General features: G+C 47.1%; 1 protein-coding gene across 2 annotated transcripts in view; it reads right to left on the bottom strand.

The window, feature by feature from the left end:
* ADCY9 (adenylate cyclase 9) overlaps positions 1–23,003 on the bottom strand; it is a 110,439-nt gene that overhangs the window by 14,283 nt on the left and 73,153 nt on the right. For both annotated transcript variants that reach the window (XM_059415465.1, XM_059415464.1), the window contains 5 exons: positions 18,962–19,152; positions 7,141–7,245; positions 6,022–6,239; positions 1,944–2,046; positions 829–1,037 (listed from right to left, as the gene is read on the bottom strand). In XM_059415465.1, the coding sequence (XP_059271448.1) occupies positions 829–1,037; positions 1,944–2,046; positions 6,022–6,239; positions 7,141–7,245; positions 18,962–19,152 (826 nt within the window). The remainder of the gene's footprint in view (positions 1–828; positions 1,038–1,943; positions 2,047–6,021; positions 6,240–7,140; positions 7,246–18,961; positions 19,153–23,003) is intronic.

The following is a 23,003-nucleotide window of genomic DNA, read 5'->3' as shown; positions in this document are numbered from 1 at the left end:
CAGAAGTACTCAGAGCAGCTGTGAGCTTCCCTGTGTGCAGGACTGAGTGGATCGTGAGGGCCTACCTTCCCTGAGGGGTCCCCACTGTCTAGCCAGGCCTTCTGTCCACTTCTAAATGGGTTGCTGGTCTCTTACTGAGCCTACATTCTAGGTATCAGACCTCACCACAGACAGGGAGGAAGCAGGACTGGGAGGCCCTCTGCACATTCCTCTCCCATCCTGCAGGCTCCCTCTCACTCTGGTGTGAGAAGGGACAGGTGCTCTTCAGAAGGGAGAAGCTTCACATTTTCATGAGGTCTGACTTATCTCCTCTTTCTCTGACTACTCATGCTTTTCAGTCATAGCTAAGAAACCACTGCCTGACCCAAGCTCGTGGAGACGGACACCTACAATCCTTCTCAGGGTTTCAAGTCTTGCTTGCACATCTGGAAGGGGCACCTGCTGATCCATCAAGGGCTCCCTGTATGCTTCCATTCTGTTTCTCTTCCCTTTCTCACCCCCTCTCTTCCCATTTGTTTTTAAGTCTCTAAGGGGGGGAGATCCTGGGACTGGTTGGCAGCTGAGGGGCTGCAAAGGACACTGACTCTGTGGCAAAGAAGGTGTCCACCTGTGCGGAGGGCCGGTGTCTGTGAGAGAGGACGCTGAGCAGCAGAGCTGGGGGAGGGAACGAAAGAGGACTGGGTCACCTGAAATGAGCTTGCGGAGGCCTCTGGTGTGGGGAGCCAGGTCCACAGAGCTGCCACCAGACTGCACAGCCATTAGCTGTGGAGCCAGCAGAGGGAGCTAAAGGCTAAAATCTGGAACAGAGCTGAGCAGGTAGGCCCTTACCTGATGGATACCACGAGGGATAGCACCTCTAGCAGCAGGGCAGCGCCAAAGACTGCCAGAGCGGCAGGTGGAGGAGACATGGAGGCAGCCCCATACTTCAGAAAGCAGGTGATGGAGAGAATCAGAAACACTGTTGTTGACAGAAACACATCCAGCAGGGAGCTGAAGGTGGCACTGGCAAAAGTCTTCACGGGAGAATTCTTTATAACCTGTTTGGGAAAGGAGGGGTGGTGGGAGGCATGAGCAGAAGCTCCAACAGGTGGCCATGGAGTAGGATTTTGATGGAAAACACAGCAAACATTTGTGGAGCACTTGCCCATCCTGGACCTAGCACAGGTGGTAAGGGCTTGAGATGGGCCGCCATCTCTCCTATTCCATTTAACAATGAGGAAACAAGGCACAGAGCAGTTAAGAAATGCACAAGGTCACACAGCAAGCTATTATAGACCAGTGAGTTCTCAAACAGATTATATCCTGGGCCTGAAAGCTGGGTTATGGACTCTGCATCTGTAAAAGCCGTTGCACAAAAGCCATTTTCTGGAAGCTTCCAGTGAATGGTTGGGTCCCAGGTTCAGGGTGTGTGAAAGCTGGCTTCGTGGCAGAAGTAACAGGCAGGCCCTGAAGCAACAGCAAGTGAAGCATGGGTATGCAATGGATAGTAAGAGATGCTCGTGCCTTCACTCAAAAGCCTGCTCTGGGCCTGGCTCTGCGTGGGGTGCTGGAGGCAGACATGAAACATCGCCCTCGGGAGGCTCAGAGCCTAACAGGGGACGGACAGGGTCTGGAATGTCAGGGTGGTATGGTAAATGTACAGAGCCATGCACGTGGTGTTAGGGAGTCACTGGGAAGGAGGGACAAAATGAGGAGAGCACGGAGCAAAGGGGCCTGGAAATGACAGGCCAGTGACGTCAGACTGGCACTGAAAGGGGCACTGAATGATCGGGGGTCTTCTTCCCGTGTGGATTTGGGGTTTACAGATCATGGGAAATCAGTATTAGCCTTCATTTTCCTAAAACTCGAGGAGGGGAAACAAGGCTGCCGAAGCACGAAGCTGACTGTGAACTACCGGGTACAGACAGCAAACTTCTTCTCTAGATGTAGAAGGGGAAACACACCTCTTCTTGATAGCTGGTCCTGTAGGATCGCTCTAGCTCCTGATCCAAGAAGTTCAAGCTGAACTGATTGATGGGTGGCTTGAAAAAATAATCTTTCATCAGGCTAGGAGAAAGAAAACATGGGGGTGATCAGCGTGGCGCAGTCACTGAGCTCTCTCTATTGGCAGACTCCAGTCAGCCTCCCAGACACCACTCCCAAAGCGCGTCACATGGCCTGCATCTGCGAGTCACTATGTAAAGATACTGCTTGACCCTCCTTGGGAACATACGTCTGGAAGTGCTTTGTATATTCAGAATACACGTTATGTTTCCTCTCCACTGAAGCAGGACCGTTTGCAGTCATTACAGCATACGTCATGAACACCATGCTTCTGGAGACATCCTCCAGTGTCTGTGGAAGCCGGCAGCTCTGCCGTGCTAGGAAACCACCGCTCTGGAGGACCAGACATCCCTGCACCAAGGACTTAGGCTGATTCCAAGGCTACTGATGGAGACCTAACTCAGAGCCACTGTCCAGTCATTCAGAGCACTGACAGTAATGACCACCATCAGAGCTGACAGGTCATTATCACAAAACTGTTTAGAGTCACTGTACTTGGAGTGCTATTGTCACTTATGCAGACTGCGTGTGAAACCTGAAAAATAACACTCAATGATTTTAATAGCAGAGACATCAAACCTGCTTTATGTGACTCTTTCATTCTTTTATGGTTGCTAGCAAATAGTAGTATCTTTTTTATAAGGCAGGAAATTTAAGAGAGTGTTAACATGATTTCAGAAGGCAAATACAGCCATGGAGTGTAGTCTCTCTCCCTCACACAACAACGCCTGTAATTACATCAGATAAAATAGTCACTCCCCTGTGCCTGACACACAGGGTCCCTGCAGCCCAGTGGACTCTCTGTGACTAGTGTGCCATACCTCACTATGCTCTCAGATTCGGAAGAGAGAAAATTCCATCCTCGAAGGCAGATCCCCATCTTCCCTTCCACCCAGCAAGTGCGGACAGAGGGAAAACCAGCATAGCAGCCGTACAGAGGGCATGCAATGGCCACATGTAGCTAAACACCGTGCTGTTCTTCTGAAATTAATATTGACAAGTCCCTTTTCTGGGCACAGAGATTAGCTCCTTTTGGGCCAGTCCTCTCTGAAATAACAACAGAAAACTCTGGGAAAGATGTAAAAATGACTCGTAGAATGTACTGGAGACTGACCAAAGGAGGTAGGAAATGGAGGAGAGTCACTCCTGGAAGAAGGGAACAGCACCAGATTAATTTTCCATGTTTTACTATTTTTCTTATTGCTTGAAGATAGCCATTAGTCAGCACCACGTGCAGGACAGCTAAAACTCAGATGGAAAAGCCACAATCTCCCTGGCTTGGAAAATCAGAAAATAATGTTTGGGGTGTCCACAGTTGGAAAATGAGGTTGAAAATCCCAGAAAAAGAAAAAAAGGGGGGGGATCCCCAAATTTGTCATGTGAGCTCTGCTTGAATCTCTGGCTGACCCCTCAAATCTGCATGAGCACAGCAGACTCCAAGAAGCCTAATTAAGGCTTTAAAAAGAGCAGCAGCTGCCTATACTGGGGGAGACGAAGTTTGCTGTGGGAGTTTATGTAAGTTAACTGCATGTTAAAAAAACAAACAAAGAAACAAAATATTGACACTCTTCAGAGCAACATAACAGAATCCAGAGTTTCTAAGCACCACACAAGCCAAATTTACACAACATATAAAGAAACAGGAAAATGAGACCCAACTCAACAGAAAGGCAATAAGTGGAGACAATCTGAGATTACCAAGAGGGTGGTATTAGAGGTCAGGGTCACAATGTATGCCAAGGTAACACTAGTGAAAACTACAGCATAAGGGGTGGGAAGTGAATAATGTTTCTACCCAGGTACAAGATGTCTACATTTCAAGTAAAATGATACAAGGTTGCCTGGCAAGCTCAGTCAGAAAAGCATCTGAATTTTGACCTTGGGGTCACAAGTTCAGGGCCCACGTTGGGTATAGAGATTACTTACATAAACAAATAAGTAAACTGAAAAAAAAAAGTGAAATGATTCAATGTTAATAATAGGAAGACTATAAAAAAATTCAAGGATGCCTATCTCTAAGTCCTGGAGCAACCACCAAAAAACAAACAAACAAACAAAAATCCATAATAATGCGAAGAAGTACGGCTAAAAATCCAGAAAATATATACAAATGGAATTTAATGGCAGAGACTTTTAGAATGATTTAAGAAGCAGACTCAGGGGCGCCTGGGTGGCTCAATGGTTAGGGCCTCTGCCTTCGGCTCGGGTCATGATCCCAGGGTCCTGGGATCGAGCCTCGCATAGGGCTCTCTGCTTGGTGGGGAGCCTGCTTCCTCCTCCTCCTCTCTCTCTCTGCCTGCCTCTCTGCCTACTTGTGATCTGTCTGTCAAATAAATAAATAAATAAATAAATTTATTTTTAGAAAAGCAGACTCGTAAGAGACACACTTCAAATAGAAGGATACAGGTTGAATTTTTTTTTTAAAGCGAAATTGATACACCAAGCAAAGAGTAAGAATAAGAAGGCTACAGTTATTATATTAGTATCAGATAAAGTGGTTTTTACAACAGAGTATTACCAGCGATAACGAGGGACACTTCAAAATGACAAAAGGACCAATTCACCAGGAATTTGTAACACTCATGAATGTGTATGTCCGTAAAAAAAAGGCATGAAAATACTTGAAACAAAAACTGTCAGGACTAAAAGGAGACACAGAAAAATCCACAACTACAGTGAAAAATTTCTAAATCCCTCTCTTAACAGTGATAAAGCAATAGATGAAAAGTAAAAAGATAGATGATCTAATGCTGGCAAACACCTGGACCTAACTGTGTCTATGGATCGCGACACCCTACAAATGTGTGTGGTTTGTTAATGAAAACAGACACATGTGAGACCAAAAAAAGTATCAATAAATGTAAAAGGGCTGAAATCATACAGAGCATGTCTTTGACTACAATGACATTAAATCAGACACTAACAACACACATTTCCAAATACCCTTCTTCACTAAAAGGAGCCAAGGCTCTTTGGACAAATGGCTGATTCCCGACTAGGGTTAGGGAAGATCTAAAATGAGCCTGGAACATCCTGTTGTGCTGGAAGAGGGAGCGAGAAACTGAAAAACAATTGGTGGAGAAGCTCCTGGGTGGCTCAGTCAGTGAAGAGTCCTACTCTTCGTTGTGGCTCAGGTTGTGATCTCAGGGTCCTGTGTCAGGCTCCCTGCTCAGCAGAGAGTCTGCTTGAGATTCTCTCTCTTGGGCTCCTCCCATGCCCTCTCTAAAACAATTTTTTTTTTTAAATGATGGAGCCATGTCAAAGTGCAGTTGGTGCTGAAGTAGGAGAACTGACATTCTGAACCATCACAGTAAAGACTATTTTAAGCAAGAACCACGATGGAGAGGAAATCTAGGGAAGTATGCTGAGGAAAGGAGTGCACGCATGATCTTAAAGTACTGCTTACTGGTCACAAGGAGAAAATAACCACAGACTGGAGAGGTCAACACTTGCCTGGTTGCTCAAAATTACTATCACTGACGGAAGACAAATGGGCACAATTTGCCTCTGGATGGGATGTCTGAGAGAAATACATCATTTCTATGGTCAAAATTTCCAGCCAAATTGGCATATGAACTGAAGATTGGGTCAAATATGCATCCATGTTGGATTTCCTGAATTTGGTAACCATGATTATGTAAAAGAACATCTTTGTAATTTAGGAAATTTAGTATTTAGGGGCAAAAGGAATGATATATCCAACTTAGCATCAAATGGCCCAGGAAAAACAACAATAACATAAATTTCATAGAGGGAGAGAATAAAACAGGTAAAATATTGAAAGTTGGTAAATCAGGCAAAGGGTAGAATGAGAATTCTTCGGATTAGTCATGTAACTTTTCTGTAAGTTTCAAATTATTTCAAAATAAAGTAAAATATTGACAATAGAAAGGCAAACATATGGGGATAAGGTGACTCAGAAAAAGGGAGACTCCTACCTGCAAATCTTTACTTTCATTGGTCATGGTTGACCCTTACCTGTCCTCTTTGATAACATCAACAAAATGGGCATCTGTTTTCTCCCGGATGTTCTTGAATCTCAGCGGAAGGAGAGCTGACTGGTCCAAGCTCACTCCTGCCCACCTTCCCTTTTCCTGTAAGATCTCACACAGGGAAGTCTGACTGTTGGTGAGTTTCTCCTCTTGGGGAGGGCTCAGAAGTCCGTTCTGAGTTTTGGAATTCGGTGCTCCAGGAGCCTGCCTCAAGACAAGGGTTGGGGGGGCAGACACAGAGACTGCAGCGTGAGCACGCAACAGCGCCGCTCCAGCCCCACCTCGGCCGTGCGGGGGCCCCACTGCACACCTGACCAGCCCCTTCACATCTCTGTTCTAACCTGACACTCAACCTCTCTACCCATCTGCTTCTCCCCATCCCCCTGTCCCGTCAGATTGCTTCTCGGGGGTTGAGGCAGCCTGGAAGGTGTGACGTCATGGGAAGAGCTAGTGAGGAGGTCGGAGAAGAGCTGAGGCTCTTGGAGCTTGATAACCACAGAATCAGCATTACAGAGGGCCACGGGCAAAGGTTTGGGGGACTAGAACGGTAGATGTGGTATGGAGATCCATCCAGAGGAAGGTAGCAGGTGGCACAATGGTGGAGGGTAACAGACAAAGGCCTTCCTTTGCCTGTTCTTAGAGAGGTTCTCAGATTTGGTCTCTGTCCCACTTTTTAGTGTAGCCCTAGGTCTGTCTCCAGCTGAGACTTCCCTGGCAGTGTCCTCGCTACTGGCCCTGACCCCAAGCCTCTCTCCATGCTGCACCTTTGTGCCTGCCGAGTCTCCTCTTCTCTCAGCACATCTTCTACTGCGTGTTCCGGCCCCAGAGATTGTCCCTAGCTACGGCGGTCCACATGGTTTTAAGCTCTTCCTGCCCAAGAAGAGAGCCCCATGCAGCTGCGCACATGTTATTCTGCTTCACAGGGGTTAGACCTGACTCTCCATCCTCATCTTTACTGCTCTATTCAAAACCCTCAGGATGAGAAGGTGTGGAACAGTGTCACCTACAAGGAGTTATTCTGAGAATCGAGAAGCTGACAAGACAGGAAGGTCACCTCTGATGGAGGCACCAGGAAAGGAACCCACAGGAATAGCCAAGAGCTTACCTTGGTGCTGTTTTTATGCTCCTCTTGACAGCCATTCTGGACCGCTCCTCCTTCTGCACCCGCTTCTGATTTGGGGGCAAATGTGATTCCGCAGGAAGGACAAGTCTACAAGAAAAACATACACCATATGAACACAGCCAGAAAGCTCCACGGCCACAACCCGTAATTCAAACCTATCGTTGCACCTGGCTGTCACGCTGAAAGGCGGTAACCGAGGGGAAGGCTTCCTGAGCCACTGGAGCAGAGTTAAAACACACTGGTGAAGTGAAAACAGAAACACGTCCACACGAAGACTGGCACGTGAGTAGTCAGAGCAGTGCTATCTGTAACAGCCAAAAAGCAGAAGCAACTCGAATGTCCGTCAATGAATGAATGGATCAACAATGTGGTCTGTCCACAGAATGGAATATTATTAAGCCGTCAAAGGAAACAAAACAGGGCGCCTGGGTGGCTCAGTGGGTTAAAGCCTCTGCCTTCGGCTCAGGTCATGATCCCAGGGTCCTGGGATGAGCCCCGCATCGGGCTCTCTGCTCAGCAGAGAGCCTGCCTCCCCCACTCTCTGTCCACTTGTGATCTCTGTCAAATAAATAAATTCTAAATATAAATATATATATATAATTTTTTTAAAAAAGGAACAAAACAATTACACGTGCTCCATCATGGACGAACCTTGCAAACGTTGTCAGGTGACGGAAGCCAGACACAAGGGGCCACATGTTACATGATTCTGTCTGTAGAAAGTGTCCAGAAAAGGCAAACTCATATAGAGGTGGTAAGGTGATTAGTGCGTGCCAGGAGCGAGGGGGCGAAGGGAATGGTGAGTGACCTAATGGGTGTGGAGTTCCTTCTTGGAGGGGTGAGGAAAATGTTCCAAAACTGGCTGTGGTGATGGTTGTACAATCTTGCAAATATACTAAAAACCACCAAACGGTACACTTTAGAAGGGTAAATTTTATGGTAACATGAATTATATCTCAATAAAGCTGTTACTAAGCCAAGCAACCAGCCGCTAGCCTACACGAGGTTCTTGAGTTCTGTGTGGTGGTGAGCTGCTCATGTAGGTCCCAGCTCAGGCTGGGAAGTCAGGCTAGGAGTTCTCAGAAGCCTGAGCAATTAACTGACTAGAAGAGAGAAGGTGAGGCCCACTACCATCAGGAGAGCAGAAAGGGCCAGGCTTTGTTCGTCACAACCAGGGTGTGGAGCTGCCCTGTTCAAATCACTCACCTCCATAAAACCGATATAACCAGGGTGGGGACACGGCTCTTGCAGATGTGTAGTAGGAACTAAGTGAATACGTGTGTAGCTACTCTAGCCTTGCTCCCGGCGCTCCGTTCCCCCTCAGTCAATCCATTCCTACGATTGGGACGACGAACAGAAGCAGGACAGAGTTAAGGGACTCTGACAATTCCTAGGGTGACAAGCTCAATTACACACGGGAATATGTTACAGGAGGCTAGACACTATTTTAGAAATTCAAAATAAGTATCACTTAGTACCCACAGTCAAGGATATGAGCTCCATCACATCCCAAGTTAGATTTCAGGCCTCTATTGTATTAAATAAAAGAAATACTCTAAAGAGTTGTGTCATCTGGGAATCTAATGCAATGTGCAAGTTTCAACATTTGTATTCATTCAAAAAATGAAAATACATGCACCAAAGCAGCAGGCCAAGTCATTAACTAACTACCCAAGCAAACAGCAGTACCAAGGTAAAATATGCCTATAGCTCTTTATTTTTATTTTTTAAAGATTTTATTTATTTATTTGACAGAGATCACAAATAGGCAGAGAGGCAGGCAGAGAGAGAGTGGGAAGCAGGCTCCCCGCCGAGTGGAGAGCCTGATGTGGGGCTCGATGTGGAGCTTGATCCTAGGACCCTGGGATCATGACCCAAGCCGAAAGCAGAGGCTTTAGCCCACTGAGCCACCCAGATGCCCCTGCTTATAGCTCTTTAAACACTGACAGTATTAACAGGGGCAGAGTGTTTTAATTGTTAGTATAATATATAAATCTATTTTAATGCACCCTGGTAATGACTGAGTTAAACTTCAAATCATGTTGCTAATGGGGCCACTGATCTTCTCAATAAAGAAACAAAATCCAAACAAAATCCAACACCATGCCCCTGGAAGGGCCCTCCCAGCTCCCTCCAGAGGGGTGATGTCACTGCGCTTCAGTGATGAGCCCACCAGACTCCTGAGGGCACTCCTGAGCGGGGGTGGGAATGAATGGCTCTGGTGGTGGCGGTGGTGGCAGGATGTACCTTGAGCATGATACCAGCCCTTGCGAGGGCCACCTGGCAGCCCAAGGGGCGTGGGGGCACCACGTGGTGCCCGGGACAGTCCCAGACACTCTAATCTGGGTCATACCTTAGGGTCTGGGGCTTTCCTCAGTCTTGGACAGACATGACACAATAGTATGAGGTATTTCTCTGGCCACTTTTCACACTCAAAGACTAGAGAAGTAGTGTGAAGACACTAGTTCTAGTTAGTTCCTGGAGGCTGCTCCAGTGACGAATGGTAGTGGAGCACAGGGATCGGGGTGCTGGCGTTGAGATCCAACTGTCATGGACCAAATCCAGGATTGAACGCTGACTAGGGTAGGGGGAGCTCCAAGCCTCTGTTTCTCCTTTCCACAACAGGACTGCATCTCCCACAGCTGATGTCTTGCAAGAGGGAGCAAGGATGAGGACGCCACATCCTGGCCCCATGGGAGGACCGCGGCTGACGTGATGTCCGGCAGTGGGCAGGAGAGGCTGCACAAACGGACGCACAGGTATTCCCCATCCCGGACTCTGCCTGAGGTGCTAGTTGGTATTCAACACATGTTGGTCCTTAACAATCAAACCTCTGGCTACGAAGACAGCACATCTGCCCTTTCATGTCCTTAGCGACAGAACAGCCATCCTTGGTATCTCTTGGCCTTAGGTTGCTCCTAAGTACTTTTCTCTCCTCAAGCACACCATATATATTTTAGAAACAGACTGTCTGCTTCTTAGGAACTCCCCATGGCACGCTGGCTTTACACAGAAGATGTTTTATATACTTAGAGCCACAAATAGGCAACAGAGACTAGCAAACCTACTGGACAGCAGAGGGCACACACCATCTGTGAAAGATACCCTGCATATGCACCAAAGGCACACAACTTCGGAATGGTGCCTTCTCTCTGGAGGCTGACCTCAAAGGGGCTGGAAGGCCCGTGGAGTCTGGGAGCGTCCTTGGGGACTGCGCTGATCTCCAGGAAGCTATGACTATAGTCTTCATGACTGGGCAACCCAAGTCCACGTCCCTTTGACCCAGAGGCTAGGCAGCCTGTACCTGGCCATGAAACAATGTTCTAATACAGAGGTAAGGTCTGGTAGACTGTCTACAAAAGAACCTCAGGAAGCAAAGGAACAGACGTAATGTTCATAAATGGTCTCAAAGACTGTCCTCAGGGAGGTTCAGGTGCATGTCAGAGTCACACGGGAAGCAGCAGAGAGCAGGCCCTGTGGCCGGGACTCCCCATGGCCTGAACAGTGCTCACTACTCCCTCTGCACCCACAACATCTTCTTCCAGGGAGTGGCAACACCAGGGGTAGTGAGAAGAACCAGCTGTGGACTCCAGGCTCCCTTGTAGCACAACAGCCCCACGGACCCACACAATCATTTCATTGTGCTTTGAAAATATGGCTTTTTGTCCTCCTATTTCTTCCTCATCTATTTTGCTTTTGGGGGAAAATTTCATTGATTAAATCTTTATAACAAATGAAACAAAAAATCTTAGAGAAGACCACCTGCCCTGATGGAGACATCTGCACATCTCCACATTCCCTTCTGACGTGCGGCGAGCGTCCCTTCTGCACCAGAAGGGTCCCACTTGGCAACAGAGGGTGAGTCTCTTTCCCCTTTCCACTACCCACAAAATATTGAACTGTTTTCCAGCTTCATTTTAATCTGAGTGAAAACATGTCAAAAACTAGTTTTTGCCAAGCACACAGATACATCCGTGAAATGTTTCCTCACCCATTAAACATATGACTCTCCTCCTGCTGAGAAGTCCTCACCCAAAAGAGCATTTTGGACTTTTGGGAACTATCTGGGGGGTACCTTACCATCTTGGGAGGCACGCCTGATGCATCGGATAAAATCACTCATACAATGGGAACAGCTGCTGTGATGGGGAAGCACCTGTGTGCTGAGCACACACGTGTGAACACGAATGGATGCAGCGTCCGTACTCTCATGCGCCCGATCTCAGTTAACCCTCATAACACACCATGAGGCCGTGCAGAGGACACAAAGGTTCATCATCAGTGGGAGTTGGACTGCAGGCTCCTGGTCCCTGACCATTGTGCAGCCTCCCTCTGGCCTCCCTTCCTAACACAGAGAGAACCCAGGAATAATCCTGGCACTATGACCTCCTGGGCCTCGTTCCCCTGAAGCAATCCAAGCAGTTATGACCACCTCCTGGTGTTTCTAAGTGGCACTACTGGCACATTGGCACCAAGGGGAGCTTTATTAAGACGAGCTAAGGTCCCCAAAACTCGACGGGCCAAGGAGTGTGCTGGTTGCTGCCTGGGAAACCTGAGATCCCTTGGAGAACACCAAACAGCAAATTCTGCTCTTTCCCAGATGATCTCTGCTCCTTCCCCCAGTGCGGACGTGGGCTTTGGAGGGAGATGGGAACTATTTCTCTAAAACACATTTCTCTAACACATTTGCATTTGTTTTTAACACATTTCAATACACACATGCTACATCCTGTTTGGAATAAATGGCATAGAGCTATAAACTGGGTTTTTCTTCAAGGCCATTTCTCTTCACAGGATAAATCATTTCTAGGCCAACAGCTGTCCTTTTTCAGAACTGTCAAGGAAGAGAGAAGGGAAACCTCTTTTCTGAGAAATGAAGAGGAAATATCAGAAAAGCCCTGGCTCTGCCTGTTTAGTCTGCTGAACATGACTATTTGGTAAGCTGTCCTAGGACCAAGAGAAGCAACCCTTGCTCCCAAACTCAGAACTCAGGCTGAACGTGGCAGACGGGAATGTGCAACAGTAACAGCCTCCTGCTGAGGCCCACCAGAGGCTCTCGGCTCTTTGTCTGCAGCCCTCATAAGCACCCATGAAGCAGACCCTATGATTTGCTCCATTCCACACAGAGGAAACAGAGGCAGAGAAGACAAAGGACTTGCCCAGAGTCTCCCAGTCAGAGTGTGACAGAGGGGACCTTGAGCCTAGACAGCAGCACCCTGGACCCCATCCGTGCATGTGACATCTCCAAGGGAACAGGAGCTGCCTGCATGGCGGGGCCTCAGCCTGGCTTCTGCTGCTGGGGGCGGGGTGTGGTGGTGGCAGTGTGACACTGTTTAAGCCAGTGAGTAGATGATCTCTGCAACAAAAACACTAGAGAAAAAGAGAAGCAGAGATTGTAACAGAAAAAGAAAGGTATCCCAGAAGCTTTATGAATAGAAAGTGCATAGTCTGAGAAACAACAAGGACAACAACAAAAACCTGTAAAAATCAGACCCAGGATCTCAGATTCACGGAATGTGAAGTCTCAAAACCCTGCTCAGACTCCTGAGCCCTAAATGGCCACCAAGTCTAATAACTGAGGCTGATAAGGCAAACAGATCATTCCTGTGCTGTGGAAATATTCCATCAGGAAGTCAAAGTAAGAAAATATTTGGCATTTTGGGAAATTTCATTTTCGCATAATACTTCACTCCCTGATGATACCAGTGAAATAATGCTGGACATATCTTCTCATGTTAATTCATATGTGATAGATAATAGAAATACAACCGAAGGACACCTGGGTGGCTCAGTTGGTTAAGCAACTGCCTTCAGCTCAGGTCATGATCCCAGAGTCCTGGGATCAAGTCCTGCATCAGGCTCCCTGCTCCATGGGGAGTCTGCTTCTCCCTCTGATCTCCCCTCTCATGCTCTCTCTCATTGTCTCTTTCTCAAATAAATAAAGAAAATCTTTAAAAAAAAAAATACAACCGATGTTATATATACACTTAGATTATATAGTATGATTAAAATAATAAATACATTAAAATAGTTAATACATATATATTAGACATTTAAATTATAAAAGAGCTTAGACTTAATGGAGAGCAGGGAAGACAGTTCAGGGAGCTGGCATGTGTCCTTCTCTGGTGTTCTGGAACATCAGTGTCTCTCGGCAACCACACCACGGTCAGGGAGACTACGGCACAAGCACTTGCCAGTACTACTAACTAGGCTACTAACTATATTCAGCTTTCCCAGATTTTCCCCAAATTGCCTTTTTCTGTACCAGCATCCTAGCGGCATTTAGCATCTCCTTGTCTCTTCCAGCCTATGGCAGATCCTCAGTCTTTCCAAGTCTTCGATGACATCATGTGTTGGTCAAGCGTCAGGGGTTTTGTAGTCTGGCCTTGGATCTGCACTCCTCTGATGCTTTCTCATAAGTTGGATGAGGTTCAGGACTTAGGAGTAGGACCCCACAGAGCTGACGGGCCCTTATCAGCACATCACCTGGGGAGGATGGGGGCATGTATGCTCCACTGCGAGTCTTATTCATTGTGATGCCGGCCTCATCATTCAGTGAAGCAGGGCCTGCCGGGTTTTTCCACTGTGGATTTACTCTTCTTCTCTTGGTTATCAGCAAACATCCAGGGGAGAGGGAGGAGGGTGGGGATGCTCAGAGGCTGTGCAAATATCCTGTTTCTCCTCAAACTTTTACCCACTAATTTTAGAACTCACGGAGGGACCCAGCAGCAAATACGACTGTGGTGTTCTAGTGTTGGTTCTCCCTCTCCCTCACTCCTTCTGCCTCCATCAGCTGGAACTCTTCTGTAAGGTGCTGATTTCCATGGGACAGACTTTCTCCTAGCTGAAGCAAACACACATGACTGGAAATATAGATAAAACCTGAAAGGTTTTTTTTTAAGAACTTACTTTATGTTCCCATTTCAGAGCCAGCAATCAGACTACTATTTATCTTATAACAGCTTTATCAAGATAGAATTCACATACCATGTAATTAACCCACCTAGAGAGTATATAATTCCGTGGCTTTTAGTGTATTCAAGAATTGTGCAACCATCACCACTACCAATTCGACCACCATTTAGAAGAGATTCTTATTTAGTGTCTAAACTACAGATAGATAATTTACTACTTTTTCCATTTCTGAAATGAACTGAGAGGCCAGCTGTCTCCTCACACCAAGCCCACCGAGCCTACTCCTAACAATTTACATACAAATAACAAGGAGATAAGTGACCATTTATTCAGTCATTAAAAAAATCATAGGGACTGCCACAGAAGGATGGTCCTGGGGCTACTGACCTCAAAGGGAAAGTATTACCCTTTTGAAACAGAACAGATCCTCCCTGAATTGCCCCCATGTGGATGAATTCACATCATTAGCCTCATTACTAACTGTAAACATGTAGAAAAGCCCTATGAGTGCACGGCCCCAGGGTTCTGAATAATAGATTAGGGTTAAATTCACAAAGAGGAGTTGAGCAGCTGTCTTTCCAAGGAAGTCCTTTAGAATGAACTGAGACGCTTTCACAGCTCACAAAGTTTGCGAGTTGGGACTGATGTGATACAAAAAACCAACCACATCTTTGGTTTTCATTTCTTTGTTCTTCATGAAGATGCTAGACCAGCTGTGTTTTTGGAACACAGCTGTGTTTTTGGAACGAGTAAAGGTGCATGTTACAGTCGAATGCAGTCTCAGTCCGTCTGTCACCAGTGTTCATGGAAAAGGAGCCGCAGATGCCACTGCAGAGCTGCGGTCGCACGGAACAAGCTGGGGTGCCGATGCTCCAAAGTCACATGTGCGGCGTGGTTCCATCCCCTACGGCAAAAACTGAAGAACCTCCCTCACGTCAGAGCAAACAGAGAAGGCAAGACCTTCCTGAGTCAGTGACTCCTTGTGGGCAAATCAAAGCGGGATCTGTCTCCTCCTGCCCTTCTTCACTTCTGCCATGGGCGCTGTCCATTTCTCCACGTGGAGCGAATACATGCGAGTCCGGTGTTCACAGAACTTCTACTCCAAATGGAACATTCATGGGCATTACTTCAGCTGATCTTCACAGCAGCCCTGGGAGAGTGTCATCACCATCTCACTGTGGCCCAGAGGAACTAAGTGACTCACTTACAGTCCCAAAGCCAAGGCTGTGAGAAGGATCTTTGATTTTAAGTTCTGGCCCTTTCCACAGTAGTACTCCTCTCCTGATTATGCTCTCCAGGACCTTCCTGATGAGAAACTCTTCACTGCCAGTCACTCGAGAAGCCAAGGTTTAGGTGTGGGAAGGGGTCCCTCTGACCTACGACCTCAAGGCCAAAACCTTTGTCCTTTGATGTCACTACTATGTCGATATAGTACTTGGACTATTTAATGAAACATTAGGTAAAAATTCTTCAGCTATGAACTGGGAGACAACTCACATGGGACAAGGACACTAGGAGTAGAAAACGAATGCTTGGTTGACGTTACCTGCTTCTATTCAGTTCTGCCCGGGCTCCTGAACTCCGTCCTTGTTGGCCTACCTCTGGAGAGCTACAGTTCTCTGTGTATCATTCAAGAATAAAAAACTTAAACCAAAAGAAACTTTTAATTATCTACCACATTCCAGGCTGTATCCTTGAGAAAAACGTAAGTTACTTCACACATGGTTTCTGCCCGCATCCCAGGAGCTTGCAGGAAGCTGCATGAGGAACGAGTAAAGGTGCATGTTACAGTCGAATGAACCAAGAACATGGTGATGGGGAGACAGCACTGTTAGCGAGAGGAGTGACAGCAAATTCCAGTGACAGTGAACAGGGCAAAGAAGAGCAGCTCAGAGGGCAGGGGACAGTGAGGGGCACTGCCGGTGATAGGAGCGACAGGAGGACCAAGGCCCGCATGCATTCACCTGAGGAATATTCACTCACCCTAATTTCTTGGTTCCTGCATGAAACTCCTTCCACTAGACAATCATTCCCCCAATAGGTGTGGCTTAAAGAAAGAAGTCTGTGGTCACAGAAGCCCGAGAATACCACCACCACATCCCCCTCTGGAGGCCTAGTGCAAGGAAGCATGCTAAAGGCTCCAGGACGTCCTAGAGCACAGAGATCCTTTCTATAGCATGCAGCCCAGAACTGCACAGGTTTCCCTGAGCATAGAAAGCTTTTTCCATAATTGCCACTTATGTCCAATCTCAGAAACTACTGCTCAGGGTATGTACTTTCAAGGGAAACACTGCCTGACACAGGCCCCTCCCACGAGCCAGGACTTCCCATGCTAGGCAGAAAGATGTGGGGTCGGTGACAGAAATCCACGTGGGAGCGCCCTCTCACTGGATGGAGGGCAGTGGCCAGGAAGGAAAAAAGCTCGTTCACAGGGACAGTCAACAGACCCTGGCAAAGGATTAGGAGGAACCAGTCAGTGCTTCTAGCTAAACAGAAAGACTAACCGTACTACAGACGACAAAAGGCAACAAACCAGTGGCATGTGGGAGGTACTGACAAGTGCACAGGATAAATCCACCCCAAGAACCCATGAGAAGCAGCCAGTATTTTTTCTGTTGCGTAAAAACTCTTACTTAAAAGGCCTTATATGTCAGATCAGAGTGTACGTAATGCTTGAAGTGGACCTCAGTTTTCAGTCTTTCAGGCTCAACGATGGCTCCTAACGACGCACTGTTACCCCACGCTTGCTATCTGCAAGGCACTCACCCAAGCCCGCTCTTACCTGACCCCAGGAGCTAGAAGCAGAGGGGCCAGACTGTGCATGATTTCCCCAGAGTGGCAAAGCCTGGAGTGGAGACCATGCTGTCTACCTCTCCACGCTCCCTCCACTCCAACCGTGGGGGCTGTCCTCATCTCAGATGTCCTCACATGAAAATATCCCAGAAATTATACTTCAGGATCCAGACGGTCCTTACCCTCCTGGAAGGGGCACAAACTCCCCCCCACCCCAGAATTCTTTTTGGCAGACCCAGCTAAATTAATAGATCACAAGATTTTTCAGAAAACTTTCAAAGACTATTCAAAATTTATACATGACGAGAATACGCTTAATAGTTTTTATCTATCCAGATTTTCAAAATAAAGATAAATATATTTACATCTATAACTATAGCTATATACATGTAACTAGAACAAGAAATGTTCTTTGGGATAAGAGAAAACCTTCTTAGGTCAATTTAACATCAAATCGCTGTCACTAAATTTGGAAGTTATGTGCTACGGATAGAAACACACACACAGATAATCTAACATGGCAGGCAAACACAACACATCATTTATTTTTGGATTTGAGCTCTATTTCTCTACTTAAGTACAGCTCAGTTTGAAGCCCGGAGGAAATAAATTCTCTCTAAATAATGAAGCTGTATTTGGAAAACCACGTTTTCAATATCTCCTGCTACAACAGTTCCTGCCCACGCTCAGGGACAGCCTGTGGGCCCGAGAGCCGAGAGCTCCTTTTCCTGCCTGCTACAAAACATCGCCCCAAGTGAAGAGGCGGTCTTGAAAGAGCACAGGCAGTAAGGAAATCTCAGTGACATTAGCAGTCCCACGTGTGCCAGAGGACATGGGGAAGGACTGCAGCTAGTGCCCTACATCACAGGTTCTCAACCAGAGGGGATTTTACCCTCCTGGAGACACTGGCCAGTGTCTGGAGGAATTCTCGGTCACCATAACGGGAGGAAGGGGTGCTCCTGGCATCTGGTGGGTGGAGGCCAGAGATGCTGCTCGACGTCCCACGGTGCACAGGCGGCCCCTCACCACAGTTACTTGGCCCAAAATGTCCCTCGTGCTGAGGCTGAAAAACCCTGCACTAAATTAACAAGGCACACAACAAAAACGATACACGAGTGCTGTTAATAAACCTGTGTGTGAAAATCACACAGAGTAATTGGCTGACAGGGACTACGGATTCTGCTGGAGGGCAATGATTTGGGTGCCCATGTTATGATCCCGTTGAACTTAAATACCAGCACAGCTGACTTTCAAAGCTGTGAATGAATGTGGATAAACAGGAACATACTGGATTAAAGCCATAACAACAGGCCATCATCCAGACCAACATATCATTTGGTTATCTGAGAGCACAACACAGTGAAGGGGAACTGTTATGAGTGGCCCCCTCTCTATTTTTGTTCTTTCAAATGGAAACAGCAAATATTTCAACAGTAAAAACAAACAAGAGATACCAGTTGGGGGGGGAGCAGCTCAAACACTGGTGTGGTTTCATCATGCCCACAGCCCGCCATGCTAATCCTGTGGCAGTTTATGATGACAGAAATGGGTATGTGCAGACAGCACCCAGAGGCCTGGGCCCCAACAATGACATACTGTCATGTTCCTGGCAAGCCCGCACTCTTTCAGTGAGCTATGCCACGAGATTCACCCACACCAACAAAATTTAAAATATTCGTGAGACACTGCATTTCAAGAGACATAGGAACACTTGAGAAAATGGTCTCTGAAATAAGATACGAACGAGGTCGCCAAGCAAGCTTCGAGAAGAATCCCCTTTACTATCACTTATCATTAGCTTTCAGAGATCACAAAAGACAGAATAGGTCTCAGAAAAAGAAAACAGCAGCTCGAGTGAGAAGCAAACTGATACAGCGTGGAAAGAAAATGGAAGAGCACAATATGTCAAAAAAGCAAAGGTATTAAAAAATGCAAAATGCTGGTGACTTCATACTAAATTTTAAAATCACAAAAACCAAAGTGAAGGGCATTCCAAGTCGTCTGCCACAGACCCAAAGGCTGCTTATCATTTCACATGTTCTACTGCAGAATTAATATAAAATTTTAGAAGTAGAAAAAAAAAAAAACTAACCTTAACGTTATCAAAGGTTTTGACAGTCTGCGCCAAGTCACTGACACTCCCTGGTGATGCTGTCCCCTGTCCCCTAGGACCTGAGGACACCCGTGAGCCGTCAATGACCTCAAAGCCAGAAAGCAAGGCCTCTGAACAGCTGCAATGAGACTCCTTCGCTCTCTGACCCGCTATCAGGTATGTCTTCAAACCTATGGATAAAAATTACAGTCAGCACAGATGGAAACCACCGTTGGTTGAAATGCAGCTTGATCTTGCTCTCTACGCAGGACATGCTCCTGAAAAGTGGAGAGTAAAGCAAAAATATGAATGTCATATTTTACTATGATTTCTAGGATCTTTGCAGAGATGCACAGATTTCAGGGAGAATATTTGCTTCCGAGACACACCATGTACTTATATCATGTTTTCTTTGAACTCTGGCTGCACATTTTACCTTGGGCGGCTGAAATGAACATTAAAAACTTCCTCCATGCAAGGGTCACATTACACTTTGTGCCAGGAACCAAGCAGACTCTGATGGTTCTCCCTAGACATTCTGGGGTTTATTTTGTTCCGTCGGTCTACATGTAAGGGTGATCTAGAATATGGACCACATTACCCATGTCAGGAATGCAAAACTGCCTCAAAAAGTGAGACTGTAATGGGCACCAACAGGAGTAATTAAAACCGCCCTTGATTCAGATGATCAAGTAACAGTTTTCTGTTGGATCTAAACATTCACAGCAAGAACGTGCAGCTTTTGTCAAGCTGTAGTCTACGATAATTTTATTCTCTCACAAAATCCTCATTCAAAGAAAAGTAGGTGGGAGGGGCATCTGGGTGGCTCAGTCAGTTAAGCATCTGATTCTTGGTTTTGGCTCAGCTCACGATCTCAGGGTCCTAATACTGAACCCCAAGTTGCGCTCTACACTCAGCTGCGAGTCTGCTTGTCCCTCTCCCTCTGCTCCCCTCCCCCTGCCACTCTCTCTCTCATAAGTAAAAATAAGATATTTTTTTAAAAAAATATCTTTTAAATGGACAATTAGCCAATATCTTTACAATTCTCATTAAAGGCTGAAATAACACACTAACATATGCTACACTGTTAGGTGGCTCTAAGGCAGGGAAGTCCCTGCTCCGGGTCTTCAGAAGGACTATCTGGTGGGAAAATACTAAGAAGCTGTTTTCCAGAGAGAACTCAAGCAATTTCTGGAAAGGAAACAAGTCTTATTTAAATTAATCCATTTGTAGTCCTTACTGTAATTTAACCAGACTGCAAATCTGTTGAGGGGAGTGGCAATGTAATTTGTTCAATAAACATTTATTTTAGGCCTGGGGTTGGCTCTACCTGGAGAACAGACTCAAGAACAAAGCAAAGTCCCTGTCTTGGAGAGTTTAAGCTTCCCCAGAAGGTGGTAATGGAAGGGTATCACTGAAACATTCGAGGTGAGGGGTCTATACTCCTAAATCCACATGGGTGCTTCCACTCAGGATGCTGTAATAAATGCCCTAAAATTAATTACTTCAAGAAGGACGAGGGGGGCCTGGCTGGCTTAGTCAGTGGAGCATGTGACTCTTGATCTCGGGATCATTAGTTCGAGCCCCAGGTTGGGGATAGAAATTACTTTAAAAAATTAATTACTTAAACAACCTAGGGATTACTTAATTATCCTTCATCATGTTATAGTTACGCCACCATTTCCTCATTCAATCTCTCCTCATCCCCCTTTCTTCTCGTAAAAATACTATACTATATGTCTTTTCAAGACACCTAGAGAGATCCTAGAGCACAGCAAAATCATAGGTGGGAATCAAAAGACTTAGATAAGTAACTTTGGATGCTAACTTGCCCCAAATACTCACTCTTAACTAAGGTCAAGAACTTCCATATGGTTTTTTCTCCAACAAAAATACACAGTGTACAGGGTCAATCACAGTCACAACTAAGTCCATGTATCAGCTGGAAATGGAACATGAACTGGAATACTACACGGGAATAAGAGCACCTTTGTAGGAATCCCTCAGACTCTGTCGCAGAAGACGCTGAACTCACTTGCCATTTTGCCTTGGGAGCATCGAAGAAGGCAAGCTCTGGGGACTAACCAGAGAAAAGTCCTACGTCTGACCTGTCCCGGAGTCTCCATGCCAGTAGGCTTATTTCTAACTTCGTCAAAGGCCCGTTCCCTGGTGCTGCAGGAATGGGGACGGCCCGTGAGTCTCCCAGCAGAGGGCGGGCAAGGCCCCGGCCGGCAGGAGCTGCTGCGGAGGGCTGCCCCAGGGACCCAAAGGAGGAGGGAGGACGGTAGTGCATGAGGAGCCACGGTTGCAGGGAGAGGTTTCCATTCTGACTGTAGCTGGCCCTGACCCCAGAACAGCGTTCCCTGCAAGATGCCCTGGGCTCCCCTGCCTGAGGCTGCTGCTCCCTGTGGGCAAGGACTCCCTGCAGAAGGCAAAGGCAGGGCAGCCAGAGGCTCCGCTCTCGGAAGTCCTCAGTCAGGAAACCGCTTTTCCCCACGCCATGCAGTTCCACACGGGCCAGAGCAAGTGTAGGAGGCCTTTCCTGAGGCGTGACAACCAAGGCAGAGAAGAGACTGGGCCAGCACACCAGAAGAGTACAGGCTGAGCCCAACAGATGCATGCATGGGGCTGAAGTTCGTCCTTCCAAGCAGGGCCGTGCCCTCTGGCAGGGATGCACATGACAGCGGCCCAGCTCTGCGCTCACAAACTCTGACGCTGCCGTGGCGTGCACACCCTGAGGCCTGCTGCTGCTCATTCACTTAGCAAGTGCCTCCCGTCTGTTGACCACACACTGTGATAGATGTGTGGAAGACAGGTGTGAGCATGTCACCTGCATGGGGGGTGTCACCTGGGGAGGGATCTAGAGGGCGGGCAGGTGTGAATATAAAATCTTAGGACCCTAGGAAGCACAGGAGGGCGGCCCCTTATGGACCTGGGGGCTAGGGAAGCCTCCTGGATGCAGCGCCCTCCAAGCTGAGGACTGAGATGAAGCGAAGTCAGCCCAGGGAAAGCCTACATGGCCAGGGGCGGGAGCAGCTGCTGTCGGGCCGTGGGTGCTGCTCTAACAGTTCATGAAGAGGCTCCACAGAAAAGGAACCTCTGGCAGGCATAGTCAAGGGACTGAAGTGAATTCAGTACAGGGAATGGTCAGAGACGGACGGGGGCCTGTGCAGGGCACCACGCAGACTAGCTCTGGGAGTCTTCATGTTGTGGGCAATAGGGGTGCAGAGGGAGATGGTAAGGAACAGGCATGAGACTGAGGAAAGGCCAGAGAGCTGTGGAAATGCCAGTCACAGTGGGTGATAAGGGAGTTAGGGGACGTGGGAGTCAGGATGTCATGGTGGGAACAGGAACCCACTCTCCCCCAAACGTAGTGGTGGAAGCAATGTCTCTACAAGGGGCCATGCAGACGTGGGTAAGGGCATGGATTCTCCAGAAGAGCCATCAGATTCAGGCCCCACCACCTTCCCACCAGGTGACCCAGAGTAAGATATATTATTATAGGACCAGGCTAAACACAGGATGTGCCCCATGGGGCTGACGCAAAGACGAAATGAGTATATGCGTGAAGCATTTATGACAGTGCCCGGCACGGTGAAAACTCCGGAACGTGAGTTATTATTATCAGTGTGGGTGTCTGACTTGCTTACCATGGGAGTCTTCTTCATGTTCCACATCTGTGGGACTGTTAAATCAACAATTGCTCCGAATTGTGTTTCTCATGTGAATTGTTCTTTAGGGAGCCCCTGATGACCAACGTGGGCAGCTAGTGTTCCAGAAGTCAGACTTCTGTACGTGTCCACAGCAAGCAAAATCAGTGAACAAGTTAGGTATCCATGCTTCCATGCAGAAAGCTAAACCTAAAGTGAAATCTATTGCCAAAACTGGAGTGGTACTGGCCAGGTAAAGTAAGGCAGCCTGGTGCAAAACTCCCCAGAAACCTATTGTGGCTGCATGACTGAATTCGGGCCTCATCAAAATCTCAAGTCAAAAGAGTTTATAAGATACCCCTGGGGCTAATAATATATGTTAATAAAAAATT

The sequence above is a fragment of the Mustela nigripes genome, chromosome 11, assembly GCF_022355385.1.
Source record: "Mustela nigripes isolate SB6536 chromosome 11, MUSNIG.SB6536, whole genome shotgun sequence".
Lineage (NCBI taxonomy): Eukaryota > Metazoa > Chordata > Mammalia > Carnivora > Mustelidae > Mustela > Mustela nigripes.
Note: the sequence above shows the minus strand (reverse complement) of the source record. Positions and strands in the feature narration are given on the sequence as shown.